This window comes from Meleagris gallopavo, chromosome 26 (assembly GCF_905368555.1).
Source record: "Meleagris gallopavo chromosome 26, MGAL_WU_HG_1.1, whole genome shotgun sequence".
In the NCBI taxonomy this organism is placed as follows: domain Eukaryota; kingdom Metazoa; phylum Chordata; class Aves; order Galliformes; family Phasianidae; genus Meleagris; species Meleagris gallopavo.
Window position 1 is genome coordinate 3780078 of NC_139429.1, and position 19109 is coordinate 3799186.

General features: G+C 41.2%; 1 protein-coding gene across 7 annotated transcripts in view; it reads right to left on the reverse strand.

Moving 5' to 3' along the window:
- Positions 1-19109, reverse strand: part of ARHGEF12 (Rho guanine nucleotide exchange factor 12) — a 66985-nt gene that overhangs the window by 14228 nt on the left and 33648 nt on the right. For 3 of the 7 annotated variants that reach the window (XM_085209058.1, XM_085209055.1, XM_085209060.1), the window contains 24 exons: positions 18942-18991; positions 18162-18219; positions 17423-17601; positions 16825-16902; positions 16098-16217; positions 15484-15618; positions 14203-14274; positions 13377-13469; positions 12691-12801; positions 12085-12183; positions 11417-11459; positions 10916-11021; positions 9953-10090; positions 9418-9450; positions 8566-8683; positions 7264-7369; positions 6796-7008; positions 6226-6355; positions 6106-6141; positions 5147-5301; positions 4350-4496; positions 3485-3570; positions 1722-1847; positions 891-1005 (listed from right to left, as the gene is read on the reverse strand). In XM_085209058.1, coding sequence (XP_085065184.1) covers positions 891-1005; positions 1722-1847; positions 3485-3570; positions 4350-4496; positions 5147-5301; positions 6106-6141; positions 6226-6355; positions 6796-7008; positions 7264-7369; positions 8566-8683; positions 9418-9450; positions 9953-10090; positions 10916-11021; positions 11417-11459; positions 12085-12183; positions 12691-12801; positions 13377-13469; positions 14203-14274; positions 15484-15618; positions 16098-16217; positions 16825-16902; positions 17423-17601; positions 18162-18219; positions 18942-18991 — 2547 coding nt within the window. The remainder of the gene's footprint in view (positions 1-890; positions 1006-1721; positions 1848-3484; positions 3571-4349; positions 4497-5146; positions 5302-6105; positions 6142-6225; positions 6356-6795; positions 7009-7263; positions 7370-8565; positions 8684-9417; positions 9451-9952; positions 10091-10915; positions 11022-11416; positions 11460-12084; positions 12184-12690; positions 12802-13376; positions 13470-14202; positions 14275-15483; positions 15619-16097; positions 16218-16824; positions 16903-17422; positions 17602-18161; positions 18220-18941; positions 18992-19109) is intronic. The other 4 variants (XM_010723659.4, XM_010723658.4, XM_085209057.1 and 1 more) reach the window with 3 other exon arrangements.

The following is a 19109-nucleotide window of genomic DNA, read 5'->3' on the forward strand; positions in this document are numbered from 1 at the left end:
GAAAAAATATGTTTTTCAGAGCATATTTATTACTGAAAATCAATTTACTGAAACAAATGAAGTATCATCTTCAGTGATTGAATTCTTTCCAGTTACTTCCTTCAGAACTCTAGAAAGGTGTTAAACATGCCTACAAAATTACAGAAAGAACAAGCATGCTAATGACTACTCAAAAACAACAGCACAGAGGCAACCTGCCTCTCTGTCAGCTCAAGTTTTAGTTGATCAGAACAGGAATAAGGAAGAGTTAAATGATACTCGCTCTTTTTCCTCTATTTGTCTCCTGGATGTAATTCCAGCTACTGACATTGTGGTGTACTCACATGCCATCAGGAATGTGAATGTACAGAAGGAACATTTCCTTCAGTTTAGCTGTCACAATGGTTGAAAACAGGTAATAATGGTAACGGCGTAAACTTAAGAAGCAGCCCAAGAACTGGAGGAAGAGAAGACGACTATCAGGAATTCCTTCTTCAGAAACTATCAGCAAATCAAAGTGCTTTGTCAGTAATTTCATGAGCAGAGTGGTTTTATCTTCAAAACTTCAGCTTCCACCCCTCAAACTTTTCAAGACTACGTTTAAATGATTACATATCTAACCCAACACAGACTGCCATTCACCTATTCCAAACTAAGTCCCCCTGCCCTCCTTATTCTTCATGAGAAGGAAAATGAGTTTAATTGGGAAAAAAGAGACTGGATTTTTTAATTCTACATAGTTTGAAAGAATTTATTTAAGCTGTCCTCCTGTGAGGAAGGCAGCAGTGAGATCACAATGGTGACCTGTAAAATTCAACTGTACTTCAGTCCATGCAATGAAATCACATTTGCTTAGCAAACCTGCTGAGACACAAGCACCAACCACTGGTTACCTGGTGGAAATGCTTTACCTGTGTACTTTGCAATGTTATCCAGCAGAAGGGGGTACTTTGTCAATCTCTGCATCTCTGTTGGAATGATATCCTTCAGCTGCAGGCGGCGACACAGGGGATTACTCTCAGCATCCTAAAATTAAACAGCACAATAAGTACGTTTGTCATTTTTATTAAGAGTATAATTACCTGAATGTGTAACATCTATTCATCACGTAAACGTCTATTACTTCACTTTCTGGTAATTAAATACAAGACAAGAAATGCCAAGATCTATCATCCAGACAATACATCCCTTCTCGATTTGCAATTACGTATAGGAAGGGTTCACAAAGCAGTGGCTTCCTTCCCTCATTACTGCACAGAGGCCTGGCAGCACCTCCAATCAATCTCAGTCACTGCCACACAGGGAAGATATCAGTTTAGCTCTTCATGCTATAGCAAAACTACAGTACATTTTTCAAAATAACGTCAACCTTTGTATTACTGCAGTTTCTCCCAGCTGGTGGTAATGAAGATAATGTTCTCCTCTCCAAATGCCAGAAGTATTCAAGCCCCTTTCCTGGTGGGCAGAATAGGTTTACAGTATTTGTCTTCTGACTTTGGCATGCATCAAAATTGCACTGCTATAAGCAGTTTTTCCTCACAGAAGTACTCAGCCTTGGGAAACAGCCACCCAAGTGAGATGTGATGCTGCCTGGGGCAGCACGTGCTTTCCTTCATTCCAGCAGGACATTGCGCATCGCAATCTGAAGACAACGTGAAGTGCAATCTCATTAACTGTAACAACTTAATCTAAAGCCCTTCACTATCCCACACCAGCAGCTCAAACCCTTGAATAAAATTCACCTGCACAAAAGTCTGGAAACGAGAGTCCTTCTTCTGACGGGACTTTATGACCTCTAGAGCAAAGGGCTGGTTACTGCAGAACGTGGCAGTGGCATGTTTCAGCTTCTCCTCTGCTGCTCCACTGAACTGTGCCAGAAAGTCAGGAAAGCCAAAATTAGACAGACCCAACTTCAGCATGAGCTGCTGTCAACAGACACAAAGCCATGTAGCATCACTGGTCTCAAAAGGGAAGGGAGGAATAGTAGCAAAAGAGGGGGGGGAGATGGGAGGAAGATGGGAGACCTACAACAATCATGAAAGCATGTTACTGATGGCATTATCCAAATGCCCCTTTAATGCAGACAGCTTGGAGACATCAACCACCTTGCTAGGAAGTCGAACGCCCAGCCTGAACCTCCCCTGGCACAGCTTTCTGCCATTCACTTGTGTTCTACGCCTGAGAAGTTATTTCCATGGAATACATCATTTTAAACGTTCTGTTTTTAAGCCTTTGTTTGTCCAGCCTATTTACAAGCCCTGCTATGTGTAAACCCTACAGCTCTCCTGTCACCGCTCCCAGCATTTCCAGAGTTCTCTCCACAAATGCACTGCAGATTCAGGCAGAGAATGCAGTCCCCCACTGTTAGCTGTAAGAGAAGTGCAAAAACAGCAGTCGGATGAATGAGCAGTGATTATTTACCAAACTCTGGTCAGCAAAGCCAAGACCAAAGGTCCTGTTTCTTCAGGATTAGCCATGCTTAAAGACAAGAAGATAACAGAAATATGGCTAGGGAAAATGACAGCCACGAGCAGAGCTGAGAAATGTGCTGCAGATGACAGACAGATACACTGTCACTGCAATCCTTCCCATTCCTACTGCCCAATTGGTGATGCAGCGAAAGCAACTGCTGGCAATACTCACTCTGGAGAATGAGATTCTAGTTTGATTTTTGTGTTTTAGCCACTTAACCAGACACTAGTCAGGGACGTGGAACGATCACACTTGTAAGGTCTAGCTTGCTTTAGCTTGTTCAAAAATGAATGCACAAGCTATTTTTTGCTTTTCACAACACACAGGGGAGAACTAAAAGAGGTTTTTCACTACCAGCCACATCTGATTTTCATTTTCTTCCCTTTTTTTCTGGGATAGGAGACAAACGGCAGGATTACAAAAATATAAATCACGAGAGACTTCTGCATCAACATCTGAAAAAGATAAGCAGGGATCTTCAATCCCATATTAAGTAGGCTTGAAAACAAACAACAAAACAGGAGACTCCCAGGAGAGACTAAAAAAACCAAAGAGATTCTCACTCCTGCTCCCATTGTTTGGATCTCAAATTTGAAATAAAGCCTGCGACAGCACTATAAATTTGAAGAGGCTCAGCTATGCAAACTCTACGACTGGAAATCATGATTTTAAAATATCTTTAACTGCGCCAAAGGTGACGTAAGGCTTATTTCAATATTATTGCAGTAAATTGTGCTATTACATTTCTCAAAATCCTGCTCTCATTTTACGTCTTACGCAAAACCATGTTTCTATTTTACCAGTGCACTGAAAGAAATGTTTTCTTCTTCTTTTCTCCTACCTCTTGTCAAATGAAAATCCTTTGAGTTGTTTCTGCTTTTCTCTAAACCTCTTTCCCTAGCTCTTTGTTGGCTCCACACAAATAACAGCTCTCAGACCTTCAATTCCCATTAGCTGGGAACTACCTTCATTAGCCTCTGACACCACAGGTCACTTTCTGAAGCACATTTTCAAGAATAAAAATGGAATTTACCCAAGAAAGCAAGTCCTCCCCAATTTGGTCAATAACAGAAGTCTCATTCCTTTTCCGGACCGCTTTCATCTGATCATTCAATGCAACTTAGAAAAAAAGAAAAAAGAAAATTTTATTAATACCATTTGCATGCTTAATTTTCCTTACTTTCCATTTCTTTTCAAATAAAACTTCTTCTAAGAAAGGACTAAACTTGCAATAATTCTAATTACATTAAAAGGTGTCCTGCAATGTAATGAATTCAGTAGGGTGTCTAAGAAAATGTTACATCCCTCCCTTGCACTTCTATCTCTCCTGTCTTTAAATGACCTCTAAGAACCTTTCCAGTCTTGTCTTTTCTGAGGCTCAGTATCACTGACCTTTTAAAAACCCAGGGCTCATGCAGAACACACTTCACCTGCCTAAACAACTGCCTTTACAACTGCTTATTCAGTGTCAGAGCAGAAATTGTGATTCTGAGCAGTCCTTCCTCTAAACAATTAGAAAGGGTGACCCTTCAAAACCACCTGCAAGACATCAATCCTTCCATGGCTTTTTCACGTCTTCCTCATCGACAGCTGTAACTTTCTGAACATTACCCTACAAAGACTATTCATCAAAGCACTGCTGTTTTCATCAAACTTGAATGAGCACAAGAGTCTGTGTACACAGATAAAAAAAGGAAGCATCTGAACTACTGAGCACACACGTTCTTCATCAAAATATCTTTGCAAATCAGAAAGGGGAAAATTGTGTGTGGAGGGGAGAAGAGCTGTGTGTGAGGCTGCCTCTTCTTTCAGGGTACCTGCATCAATTTTTCTCAGGTATTTGTAGCCCGAATTCCAGCTCAGACTGCGAAGCCAAGAAGCACCTCAGCCACTCTTACCATGAAGCCCCAGGATATCCTCCAGGTTTGAAAAGATCTTCCTTTTGTCACTGGAGCTGAGGATCCCTTCCCGGGTGACACGTTGGTAGAAAACGTTATGCAGAACCTTCAGGGTGCGGACGTGAGCTCTCTCAGTGTAAAACAACTCTGAAGAGAGAGAGGAAGGCAGGATTGTAACCACTGACTTCAAGAAGAGTGACAATGTGGGCTCAAACGTGAACCAAATACAAGTCAGAAGTATGAACTTGCAAACATCTCCCTCATCTACATTCCATACTCCAGGTTGCTCCACAGTGGTGCCACACTCTACTATGCTTCAAGGAACAGAGAAGTCAATTGATTCACGACTCACTTTACCCTACACAAACAGTGAGCTCCTAGGGGCTGGTACTGGCTGCTCAGAGTGCTCTGCAGGATTGCAAGAGCTGAAATTAAAATGAAGTTTTGAAGATGAAGTTTGACAATGGCTGAACTGTATGTGTTTTCCAGCTGCCTAGACAGTGCCTCTCACTTTCTTTTACAGAACACGAAACTGCAAACTGGTTCTTCAGTGTCAAAACACTGAAATATTAATTATTTCTCCTCTAAGGACAGGATCAGTCTCATCCCTGGATACTTTTCAGTAGCAAATATGAGTTTCACAAACATGAACTTCTCAAACCCAAAGCAACACATGGCACTACACTGGACAGATTGGTGACAAAAGACCTCGTTTTAGATTTTAACAGCTCTAAAGCTCTGCAGGACAAGATTTCAGCTTTCTGTGTGGTAAGATAGGAAAAAAATATTCATCTCACCATTAATCACTTCTTGCCTCTTGATCTCATAGGGTTTCAGCCCCATCAACACTTCTCGGCTCACAAGCTGCTGCCAGTTGGGAGGGTCTGTGTCCATGTCAAAGTCATACAGCTCATCTTCACTTTGTACATCTGCAAATCCAACGCTGTCCATCCTAACGAGAAAAAATATGCCACATCACTCCCATTTCAGGCATGGATACAAGGAAGAAAGAAGAGAAAAATCAAAGTATACACAGCAATTGTATTCCACAACTAGCACACAACTAGTATACAACTAGAATACAACACAACTAGTGTATACAACTAGTATACAACTGGAATACAACTGCTAGTATAGAACTAGCAGTTGTATTCCACTAGCAGTTGTATTCCACTAGCAGTTGTATTCCACTAGCAGTTGTATTCCACTAGCAGTTGTATTCCACTAGCAGTTGTATTCCACAACACAGCTAGCATTCCACAAATATGCTCTCTAATAAGCTGTTCCATGTCTGAAACTATGAGAATGTTTTGCAATTTTGCCCATTACAGAACAAACAGCGAATATCTGCTCTTGCAGCGTTTTCATAAATCTTCTTCCAGTGTTAGAGAAAAATAATTTGCTTAGGGTCAAATAGCAAGTCGGAGAAAGGGCAAGTCACTATTTCTTTGCAGATACACAGCTAACATTTAAAAAGAAAGCCTGAGAATCTCAATTCCATCACCCATCAATTCCAATCAGCAGATGTAGCACTTGCTATATTTCACTCACTGATCAAAGGGTTTATCTGCATACGATCTGTTCCACCTGTCCTGTGCACAGGTGTTCCATTTCATCCAGATGTTACTTAAGAACAGGAAAGATCACGCAAGCAATCGTACTGGCTCAGAACAATGAACATTGCTGCATTCTACTTCATAACCAATTAAAATGTCAATCAAATCAATTAAGTTGAAACAGTTTTAAGCATACTTACTTGCGAAAAGGCTTTGGTGTCCCCATGTCGACCACTCTGCAAAGAAAGAAAGGAAGTATGAGGGAACCATGCTTGCAGCTGTCCTACAGCCACTGCCACATCCTGGGGCACCACAGTTACCTCTCTGACTCTCCCTCCTCCTCCGGCAAGTTTTCCAAGGGAGATGGGAATTCAAAAGTAGTATTGGGTGTGCGGGGTGTGCCATCCACACACTCATTAGCAGGTGGGGCTTCTCCCGTCTGCTTCGAGCCTGAGAGGGAATGAATAAGAAACGTCAAGAATCATATCAAATTGGAGTACATTGGAGTATATCTTCACAGCCTCTTCATTCACAGCCTCATTCCAACTCAGAGCTAGAAGAACTGAATTTGTAAGCTTGGTAAGAATACTCTCAATTAGATATGTTTCCAGGCAACACTGATTTGTGCAGGCAGGCACCTCGGGCTGTTTTTTTCCCACTGAATGATCCAACAACACCATGACAAAAGCCACCAGACAGTAATTTTTGGCCACGGTAAGATTTCCTGACTTGATCAAGGACCAAGTCTGAAAGGATGACTGAGCACTCAGGAAGATTATGTGACGTAAACACATCTTCATCTCTCAGGTTCCCTACATTAGAAGTGTGCTTTCCACATTCCACTCCAAATACAAGTTACAACAGTCCCTCTGCAACAGTATCATCCTAACCTGATTCACTGTCCTTGTTTCCCTCGGGAGATGAAAAAGGACCCACTGCCAAAGGAGACATTGGGTTGGCAGGTGGGTATGGTGCATCTGTGCCATCGCTGGAGGAGCCACTCTGGCGCACCTTGCCCGAATCTGGAGGCTCTGGGCTAACAGAAGGCACTGCAGGGATGTGCTTTTGGTGGCGCTGCTTCTGTATCTCCATGGCTCTGCCAACTAAACAAACACAGAGTTGTTACACGGCTGAAAGAGCTTTTACCTGCTCCCAACAGTCGGAATTAGAAGTATTTCAGGACACCTACGTAAAATACATTTTTAAAGACACATCTTAATTTAAAGAAGAAAATTCTGCTGAGTCTTTTTAGTGCTTTCTTCTTTTGTGTGTGCGTATTTTGTTTTCTTTTTAAAGACAGAATCTAATTGGTTTTCAAGCTCATACTTGGGGTGCATACATTTCCTTGTCTGACATACTTGCACTGCTGTCATGTCGGCTTGGTCTCCTCGGTGGGCCCAAGAGATTAGGAAAGCCTCTCCTCTTCCCTTTTTCATCTCCTTCTTTCTCTTTCTTGATACTCTGCTGCAATAATATAGAGGACAGAAGAACAAAGCAAACAGGTAACTCACTTTTTCAGATTCAGCTGTTTACCGAGGTACTGACTAATTATTTCAAACAGCAGCAGCAGTTTGGTACAAGTTCATTTGTACCAACTTATTCAGGGGTCAGCATCCTACAGCATAACAGGCACAGAGAGCACGAGCAGCTTATGAATAGTGTGTAACAGGGTTAGCAGCAGGGAGTCACAGCATCCTCAGAGATGCATCTGTTAAAAGCAAAAACTCACACCCTGGTTTTAACTTAGCAGGAGCTAAAAAACACTCTCCTTCCTGGGGTAAGAGACACATTTATAGTGATGAGCAGCGCCTTCTTTCTCTTAAGGAACAACATCTTGTGACTCCAAAGCTCCACAATCATATAGATTCTAATCTGGGAAGGAGAAATACAACTTAGCATACCACTTCAGAAAGGCTGCTAATGCTCCATCTAACCTTTTCACACTGTCAGTGCAGAACTGCTTATGACAGCACTAACATTTCAAAGGAAGATGGAACGCTGATGAAAATATACAGTTACTGAGACCAGACACATCCCCATACTGTGAGAGATGACTGCACACACCCACAGAGATGGAGTTTGGGTGAGAGAACTCATTATTAGGAGAGTTTCCTAAGACAAAAATTGAACTATACTGACCAATAGCCCAAATAGATATATCTGAAAACATATGTAACATATGTATCAAGGGTAGATAATGGCAGGACGGGGGGAAATGGTTTTAAGTTGAGGGAGAGAAGATTTAGGTTGGATGTCAGGGGAAGTTCTTTACAGAGAGAGTGGTGAGGTGCTGGAACAGCTGCCCAGAGAGGCTGTGGATGCCCCGACCACCCCTGGAGGTGTTCAAGGCCAGGTTGGATGGGGCCCTGGGCAACCTGGGCTGGTATTAAATGGGGAGGTTGGTGGCCTTGCGTGTGGCAGGGGGTTGGAGATTCGTGATCCTTGAGGTCCCTTCCAACCCTGGCCATTCTGTGATTCTGTATAACCCAATCAGAGCTGTTAGGTTTTCTGTGCAGCTTGATAATCCTAGATGCTCCTGGCGCAATGAAGGCAGTAAAATCATACCAACTTCGTGATACCATACAAAAGTATATTTTGAGTTCTAATGAAGCACCCATGCTGGGCAGCTTTAAACAAATGCACGTTGGCTACAGCACTACTACCTTGATCTTTGGCAAGAAACCAATACGGCCACGTTTCTGCTCCAGGTTCCGAGTCTCTTTAGCTTTGACTCCCAGGTGCTTCATGTAAGTAAGAATCACATATTGTATGGTGGAGCTGTCAAATAAATACAAGGATGGAGGTTAAGAAGAAACGTACTGGGAAAAATCCATTTTGTTAAGAAAATAAAACAGATCAAATATAAACATTCCATGGGGAAATTAATCAATTCAACCAGAAGCTTTTCCTTTTTTTTTTTTAATATGAAACTATGCATTACATATTATGGGAAAGACTCAACTAATATTAGAATTTAGTTTCTCATAAACAAAAGATGCAGTTTATAAAAGGCGTACCAGCCTAAGAGGTAAAATTAAAATGTTACCAATTACACAGGTGTAAACTCATAGATAAGGCACATATCTGGTCAGATCATGGTTTAGAGTTACACTGAAAATCAGTACAATAAAAGGTCTGGTTGCTGTAAGAATAGTAAAAGCTAACAGGCTGGTTGTAGGGTGTCAGATAAACCAAATGGGGCACAGCATACACAGATAATGAACGTCAGACTGGATTGAAACAACCACAGAACACAACCAAAAGACACAGATGAACTCTCGGCAACTTTTTCTAGTGTGAATCAAAGACAATGGACTTCAGAACAAGGAGAGTTTGAAAACAAGGGGTTGATGCTCCAAATCGGAGATAATTCTGCCAGCAGATTTAGAAAGGGAGAGTCTGGAGTTACAGCCAGCAGAGGGCTGTCTCGTTTTGCTCAGCAGAAGACAGAACCAGCAGAACCAGCATCAGCAACAGAGTTCTTATTTCTAGGACCACACAACTTTCATTACCTCTTGTCTTCCTCCAAAGGCTGAGATGTCATCCTATGTAAAAATGTAAATGTAAATGAGAATGTAAAAAAAAGAAACTCAATTAACAATTAATACCCAGTCACATCTACCCAGAGTGTCAGCACTTGCGTTCAAAGTATCCCTTGCAATATAAAAAAGCCCCAAGAAAAAGAAAAGTAAACAAAAATGAAGTTGGGAAAATTGGGTTCATATCAAACTGGGGGTTCTGAAACTACCTGTTTCTACAGCCCAAGTGAAGAACTCAGATCAAATAATACACATGACAACAATGGAAGCACTGCCACTCCTGTTTGAGCAGTAGCCTCCTTGAAAAGATATACGGACTTGAACTAACTGCTGCCTTACTTTTTGCTATAATTACTCAAAGATACATTGGTAGCAAAACAGGAAAGTAATGCAAAAGTACTGGTTAACAAATCACTTCTGTTGCAGCTCCTAACTCTTTTGCTCTGCACTTGTCAGGTTCAGGATGAATCCATTTTTACTTCACTCAATTACACTTGCCAATACTCACAGGACTTCCTCAATTTTGGCAATAATCTGTTCTGCACATGCTCTTTCCTTCTCCACCGCATTCCGGTCACGAACCCTTTCTGCATCCAACTTGGTCAACTCTCCCTCTGCCAGGGTCAACCCCATGCTACGTTTCTGCCTGAAATACAGAGAGAAGAAAGAATCACTTCAAAATAAATACTGATCTGTAACAAGGGAAAGCAACTTCCTGACATTCAGAAGGCCAGAAAGGTTGCCTTATTGGTTTCTGGCATTTCTCTACAGCATTTGCAATCACTGTAAAACAGAGCTAAGATGGCCTTCAGAGGGGTAGCATTTTACAGCATTTATCAAGAGAAGTAGCTATGGCAATGACCAAATAAAATGGGCATTCTTTTTGCAGCATCCAAGGTTATATACTTGAAGCATATACTTGAATACTTTTAGCTATGAAGAAGACAATTACTGAACAGATTATCTTGAGATGGTCTCTCATGCTAGCACAGAATGCTTATGACTGCACATGAAAGGACTTATCAGTTATCAAATTATATGATTTGTAGATGACAGTTCTCTAAAGTGGATTATTCCTTGTCTAAAGGGGAGTAAAAATAAAAAATGATATACATGGATTAAAAATACAGTGTCTCTGTTCAATGCAGAGGGGTTGGAGTCGATGACCTTTAAAGGTCTCTTCCAACTCAAATGATTCTACAATTCTAAGAAAGATTTATGTAACACCATTAAGCAACAATATTCTAAATGTGGCTCCAATAACTTTTAGAATAAAGAATCCAGTCTTTGATACTGATCTTGTAACTGACTACATGCAGTACAGCATCAAAACACATTCAAAGATTGGTCAGAGTGAGCCCTCTCTCCAGTGCTATCTTCCTATTCAGTCCAAGACAAATGTTCCTTGAGTTTGGAATTCCTCCTTATCAGGCATGAATTAAACAAAAACTGTACAGGCAACTGCTGTTACCTGAAATCTTCCAGATTCCTCTGAACTTCTGGACAGACTTTATCTTGCATAGTTTGTATATAGTGGCGATGAAGCTCTTCAGGAATGAGTTCTGGCCTTCTTTTCTCTGTAAGTCAGAAGAGAAAGTTAACAGATTATTCTTTAGAGAAGAGAAATAGTTCACACTACCTTAGAATAAAGTTGTTCATACACAATTTAAACCATCCAAGAATACCCTTTTGCCTTCCACTTATTGATAATATGAATTTCACAGTGCATTAAGTGTAAATAGCTTTGGTCACATCCAGTATTAGGCTAAAAAATATACTTGCCAACATGGCCAGTTCTTCCCACCACCAGTACATCTACTACAGCATGCACTATGTCCAAAACAAGAATTTGTTTTGTCTCCCCCTGTAAACACACAGTACTGTACATCTGAAGCAACCCCACGGTTATTTGCTGGGACTGTCTCAAACAGTAGAAGCTGAAAAGCAGAATTCCAAGGCAGGAGTGCCTTACCTAGATCTACAGAGATTTCATCTGGTATTGGAACTTTAAGATTCTGCAAAAGAAAAGGAACACTGGAGGAATACATATCACAAGCAGCACCCCAATAAAATGCACAATACAAAGTGCATAGTATAATGCCCTTCAAACCCAAAATCATATAACCTGAACAGCTGAACATATCATAGGGGAGACTTCCATCCTGAATACACACAGACATATCTATGTATAAAATGTAATGCACAAGGATGATCTCATCTAAGCAGGTGATAATAGCCTCTGCAACACAACTGGTAGTCTAAGATGAGATGGTAAAGAGGCTTCTCAGGTTACCAACATACGTATGAAATTGCCTAACCCTGACAACAGACACATCGAAACATGCAGCAGACATTAACTAAAATGCAGTGTACAACAACTAGAGCTAGACTGCACATTACCAAATTATTTTTCCTATCAGACAACACATTTCCTGTGATTTATAGAATTACCAGGCAGCTGGGGCTATTTGGCATTTATTTCACTTTATTCAATGGTAATATTTTAAACAACACAGTAAAATCCTTTTGATTCTTGAAGGCTGGAGTAACTCCTTAGTTTTTTCCACTTCAGAGAGTAAAGAAAGGTAAAAGTCAACTTTCTAAATATGCCTGAAAACAAAAGAAAGATCTGGAACCTACTGCAGCTCGGTCCAAGAAGAACTGGTAAAACTCCAGGAAGACACGCCGAGTCTCTTTCGCATTGGTCTGCTTGTACAAGTCTGTGTAAAGGTAGCACAACTGTGGGAAAACAGGAGGAGAAGTAATTTAGAGATACTACAACAACTCTTCTAACACCCCTAACTCAAACCTTTCTTCACTGTCATGCAAAGAATTCAGCATTGTTGATTTGAAAGCCTTCCTAGCTATCTTCAGCCAACCACAGGTAGCCTCAGCTGGTCAGCTATGCTGCCCCAGAATCGGTGCAGGAGAAGGAGAAGAGACACAGGGATCAGACTACGCAACTCAGAACTAAGGGACAGAGATCATCCCACTACCTTAGGCTGAAATTAAATGCTTTCAGAGTGAAATATTTATTTGTAAATAGCTGAATGTTATAGAGACAGTTCTCTTCATTCTTCTCTTCCTTTATCTGACATACGCTCAAGCCAGCTAAAGATCTGTACTTCTCTCCTTTCCAACCCTGCAGCGTTGTTGGTAATGCTACACAAGAAAACAAGGAGATCCTGAGACACACTGATTTAGGCTGCAGATTTTGGCCAGGGAAACAATTCTAGAACATCTTACCAACGCTGCAGGGTCAAACTGGGACACCACATGGTGCAGAAGAACAGCCAGGTGAGCTGGGCGAGACTTCAGGAGCTCAATGTTTTGGAAACAACTGCATTGTCCATTTATCTGTGGAGATGTATGGAAACTATTTGAATTATTCAAGAAAGCTACTGTGCAAAAAACCAAGAAGCTTAGCGCTTCATTTGTTTAATTGGAATGAAAACTGATCAATTCCAGGATCTCTACAGTATCACTGTAATATCCCAGGAAGGGCTTACAATGACAACACACCTTTTAAACACATCTTTCAACACTGAATATAATGTAATGAAATACAACTCAGAACACAGGAGAGCTAAAGTAACTCAGAATGGTTATGTCAAAAGCCATGTGAGCTACACTGCTGTGACCACAGTGCAGAACAGTTAGAAGAAACTTAATAAGCAAAAGGAAACTAAATAAAGCACATAAAACTTCAAGCCTTCTTGAAATTCAAGAAGAGTAACAGAAAGAAATAAAGACAAAAATCCCCAGGTGTCACCATTTGGCATGATCAGTAGTAACAGGAACCACATGCCCTAATTCTTAATTCAACACGAGAACAGTTCAATAAAACTAAGTCACAGAACACTTGCAATTAAAGCACAGAAAGACTTGTCAACGTGGGAAGAAGAATGGCTGAGGCTACAAGTCATTCCCACCTGCTCCTGCTCAGTGTCAAAGTCATCATCCTCTGCTCCAATGATCTGTGGTCCCACACGGGATGAAGGACTTCCAATGCTGGACTGAGAATCCTGGAGTGAGTCAGGAGTGGGAGAAGAGAAGGAAGAGAAGTGCACTGCAGTTACTCCCTTGGTACAGTAATCTTTCTTCACCCAGTCAAAGATACTGCTATCATTTTAATTCTCCTCAAATTTTAACAGAAACCCAAGTGCCTTCATTCAACCTTGCACAAGCTTAGAGTTACAAGATTCCTTTTAGCATAGTTCTCCCAAATTGGAAGCATTCAGAAATGTCACAGCAGATGACTCAAAACCAATTGCATCATCTACAGATTTCTGAGCACACTAAGCATATGACAAATGTCAGCTTAGCATAAATGGAGAAATATGACTTTAGAAAATCATATAACATGAGAGAAAAATACTTCAGAAGTCATCCTAAGGAAAATGATAGCACTTCCAACCATGTTCCATTTCTATCCACTCTTAAGGCCATAATGATCTAAAGAAAAAACATTGTTTTTCATTTAATGTTGAATTCAGGGAATAAAACATGCACAACAGCTCCAGCTCTTTTAGGTCCAGCTGTTTTACTGCTGATTATCTATTTCTTGTCTCTAAATGGGCCTGCTCTTAAGCTCCATAAACATTTATTCAGCTAATTAACATTCCCTGCACAACTTTAATTGCATTTCATTTTCTAATGCAAAGTTTATGGGTGCTTCATCTAAAAAGAAAGGAAAAAACATGCAAAATGGGACTATCACAGGCGATGCTGTTGTGATTCTTTATGTTTTGGACTCACAGTATCCTGAACCTCAGTCTTCTCTGGGCTCTCATCCAGATAAACCCGCTCCTTCAGGCCACTGCGAGGACTCTGGGAAAAAAGGAAGTTCAGTTCTGGTGAGTAACAGCAAATCCAGGAAAATGAGAACAGTACAGTACGTTTTTCAGCCACAACAGACAAATGTTTTCCTTTCTCTCAGAGTGAATTGTTAACCAGTTGAAGTACGAAGTGCCAAACTGCACTGCTCCAAAACAACAACAAAATCCAACAAAACAGAACAACCCAATGGAGAAGTAGTTTTATTAAGAATACTAGAAGCACGGAATAAAGGCAGAGCTGTAAAACCTGCCAGCACACCTCTCCTTAGCTTTCTCTTTGCTCTTTCCACCTTTTACAGCAGTTCATGTAGTACTCGTGCTGCTAGTTTCTCTGGCTAGATCCTTTCCCATTTCCCAATACTGACAGGATTCGTTTATTAAGAAGATAGCTAGGAATTCTGTTCTGTGCTTCTCATATACAAACATGAGTGACACCTCTAATCAGATAAGGAATTGGTAGGGGAGTATTTTGAAACAGTCATCTGTGATGATCATCATACCTCACGTTCTGGAGGTACACCTGACCCATCTTCCTATCACTACCAACTACTAGCACAGATTTGGCTCCTACATCCTTAACTTAAACAATAAACTGAAGTCAAAGCCCAAGCACAGAGACTCAATTCCACTGCACTAATCAGACAGTGACTTAATTAAGGATTAGGTGTTAAGGCACTCCAATAAGGAGACCATACGAGTACAGATTGATAACTGAAGAGAGAATAGACTAAGAGCTTTTACTGTTGGCAATAATTGAAGCTTATTTGGTAGAAGTAAGGCTCTTCCTCACTTTCATGGCAATGTGCCCAGTGACTGGATCTGAGTCACAGCTACCGTAATTGGAACATTAACATGCTCTTAAAAAGATACTCTAATTGGCCTCTCTCAATTTTGAGAAAGATGCTGTCATCCATCTTTCTTTGTCTGGTTACAGGGAGTGTGCCAGGAAAATCTAATCCTGGATAAGAACCCAAAACCCACACTATTTCTTTCCCAATCCCTAATGGAAAACCAGTGTAGTATGGCTCCTCCGGGAAATGTCTTTGGTGAGTACTTAAAAGCCTGTCCTAGTAACACACAGCTTTACTGAGCCACCACACCTATCTGTAACAGACAGAGCATCACAAGCTTTAAAAATCTGCACAAGGAAAGCAAATCCAAGAAGTACAGAATCAAAATCACAGAGCTGTACAATACTCACATCAGCAATGTCACTGTTTGGTCGAGAGGGGCTGTCACTACTGTAATCCAGTTTGCTCAGAGCATCTCCACTCTCTGCCTCCACTTCACTGACCTGCAGCGATTCTGCCACAGACCTGGAGGACAAAACTCCATCCTGAAAAGATAAAGTGAGCTGTGAGCAGCACTGAGCCAGTAAAATATTTCAAGGGACAGTATTCCCACATTAGCTGTTTCAAAACCTGGACAACCCACCCCCATTTATAAAATCTTATTTATAAACCATTTATAAAACTTTCTTCACATACCCAAAAGAGGTTGCAATGACCTTCTAAGAAAAGATAACAGAAAATCATACCACATTTTCAGGCAAACTAATACATTTCTTAATTGGACTGCTTTAAAAGCAGTTCTTCACAGATTGTTTGGAAGCCCACTGTAAAGCACGCTTCATACACTGACATTGCATTGTACTGCTTCTGCCAGCATATCACAAGTCTCAACTCTAGATGGTGCCATCTGTCTGTACAAGCACCAAAGAGCATGGTAACAAACTCCTGCTCGCCCAGAACACCATCATCTCCCAAGAATTTTCAACCAGAACAGACCACAGAGAAGCCTGACACATTTGGTTACCTGAGCACAGCCTGTGGCTTTGGACAGCTGCTCCTGCAGCTGAGTAATGTGCTTCTTTGTTTCCTGTATCTCTCTGAGCAGTCGTGAGCTGGCAGATCGGCTGTACTCTTCTTGCAGAGACTGAAAAGTAGTTTTATGAGGCTTCATCACTCAGTATCTCCTCGGTACCAGAGCTTACACTACAGCCTACCACTAACCTTCATTTCACTTACACATCTAAAATAATATTCAGTACATTTGCACAACCACTACAGATGCTATGGAACGTCTATTTGAAATAGCTTTCCTTTGTCCTGTGCCATAACTGCAAGCTAGAGATCTACTGAAATAATCACAACTGCAGTGAGGATACGGCTGAAGACACAGTAACTCAGCAGCACCAGGGAGCACTGTGCCAACTGTCGCTCCCAGCGAGAAATGACTCATGCTTAGTTTGAGTCACAGATGCTCACGTGTCCTAGGATTAGTCCAGACTGACATATATGTATGTTTCCACTTAAAGCATCCACTGCTGGTTGTCTTCCTAACCCTGACAAGGATTAAAAACTACAGGGCTGATCAATAAGAGTAATCAGAGTCAGATCTCCGCACACAGAAGAGCTAGATGAAAACACAAGTCATGTTAAGGAATGCTGAAAATGCTACTGAACATCAACAACCATTCCTTATAATTCAGCCCCTTCCCTTTCCTGCACCCCTCTTGAAGGCAAGCAACAAATTCCAGTACCTGCAGCCGCTCCTGCTCTTTCTGTAGCATCTTTCTCAGAATCTCCACCTTCTGGTTGTGGACAATATTATTCTCCTCCTAGAAAATACAGAGGAATTAAGGGTTAGTTAAAAAAAGAAAAAAAAGGAGAAGTGTTTGTGTACTTATTTGCTTTCCTTTCTCTGCCACACATCTGCATGCCTTACAGTCCAATTCTTAATAGAAATTACAGCACTGGATCAGACAGATAGTTCTGCCCATGACAAGGGGATGGAACCTGATGATCTTTAGGTACAACCTCAGCCCTTCTGTGACTCTATGATGGTGTAATCTCACACCACGCAAACTGCAGCGTATCTCAAAGACAACCTAGGAGTAGAGTAACCTGTCAACTGCCCTTGCATTATCTCAGATGAGACAGGTTATGTACTTGCAACATGTTTCTCCCACATGATTCAATGCCCACTGGGTGGCCAGGCAAATATTCTATTTCCAATGTGTTATTTGTGCAAGAAGTTCAAAACAATTCCTTTGAGGAAAAAAATAAAAATAAAAATACATGACTACATTTTTTCCACTGCTAAATTGGTTCTCTGGAAAGAACACTTTAAAATCTTACCCCCATAAGCACTGGGCTGGTAATCCTTTCTGCATTTCCTGATGTGCCAGGCGAATGGGGTGATGTCATGATGGGAGACATATGCCCAAATGCTGCCAGATCCACTTCAGAATCAGCCAAGGGAATCTGGGGCGACCCCGGTGGGCGCCCCTGAACAGTGAGAGCTACATAGGAACCCGCTGCAGGGAGAACAGAAGTCGTATTTCAGATATACTTGCAGATTTCTAAGGCTGCCATTTACTCTCCCCTTTTGTGATAATCATTCTTAATGAAAGCACGTGGTGTAATTTCTAGTCTACCAGGTTACATTTACAGTATACATACACTCATACCACAAAATAAACTGTGCTAGGGCAGAAAAAACCGCTAACACTTTCTTCCAACCAAGAATTCACTTCCCTTGGAAATGTCAGTGCTCTGCACGCAACATAAAGCAATCTGCCTCAATGCTGCCTGAGCAGCTACAGCATTTCAGGTGAAATCAAAACAGGGGAAGGTAACAGGCAAGGTCTGGCACTAACTTCAGACGCCAAACAAAGGAGAAACTGCAGAAGCAGCCACCCCACATTTCACTTTACTGCCTGTTTTACACACACCTTTACCTCTCAGCACAGGGCGTGATTAGACCTTGCCCGTGTCACTTGATAGATGAATTAGACATTGGTCCTTTTAAATTCTGCCTTCCATGCTTTTTAAAGGAGTGAAGTGAAAAAAAAAATAGGAACATGCCTTTACTTACACTTGATCAGCTTTACCACCTCCAAATGGTTTGAGTGTGTTACAAGAGTGCCATTCACCTGGAGATATCAGAGGGAGGGGGAAAAAAGCAAACTGTGTTCGACTACAGTTTTCCAGACAAGGAAAAACTCCTTCTGATACACACACATTACACAACAAGCAATGCAGCAGAATGAGGAACAGTAATGTTTTCCCCCTATCTCTATTCCTCTGTCTTTCAAGAAACTTCTCTAAGTTTATTCAGAGAGCTCTGAAGAAAACCACACTCACATACCAAAGGAAACAAGCAAACAAATGCAGAAGAGCAACTTACCAGAAGAAGATTTAGGGTAGTTAATTTTACTCATTAATTTACAGAACTGGGCTTTCAAACAAGTTTATCTGTGTCGTAGCAGCAACAACACAGCCATCATTTTGTAGCACTGTCTTACAAAATCTTTTTAGTTAATGGTTTAATTTCTAAGTTATTAGAGACTGAGAGATAAGTTTGTTCTGGGTGCAGATCTATTCCGTTCCCCTGCTGCTATTTCTGTTCTCTACATTGATGTCTGAACCTTACAGGATGTTGGACCTGAGATGAGAATGATCTCCATAACAAAACTAGCTTTCAGCAGTGGCTCGCAGTGGTTACCCTACATCCCCAGAACAGGAAAACTTCTTCCATTCCTCTCCCCCACAGGCAAAAGCAAACATCAGTGCAGAGACATCAATGACTTTCTTTCAAGGAAAGAGCTCATTTGAGTTAAAGGATCAATTTCTCAGACGAGCTGAATGCCCTTACCTTGATAATTCTATCACCCGTTTGCACTCCAGCTCGCATGGCTGCTCCATCTAGAGAAGCAAGAAACCCTTTAGTTCCAATTTCAATAAATGTCACAGGAAACAGGAATGGTTTAAGTACTTCTGTATTTCCATGAGAAGCTACTTCCCATTCCCACCCCAGCTTCCT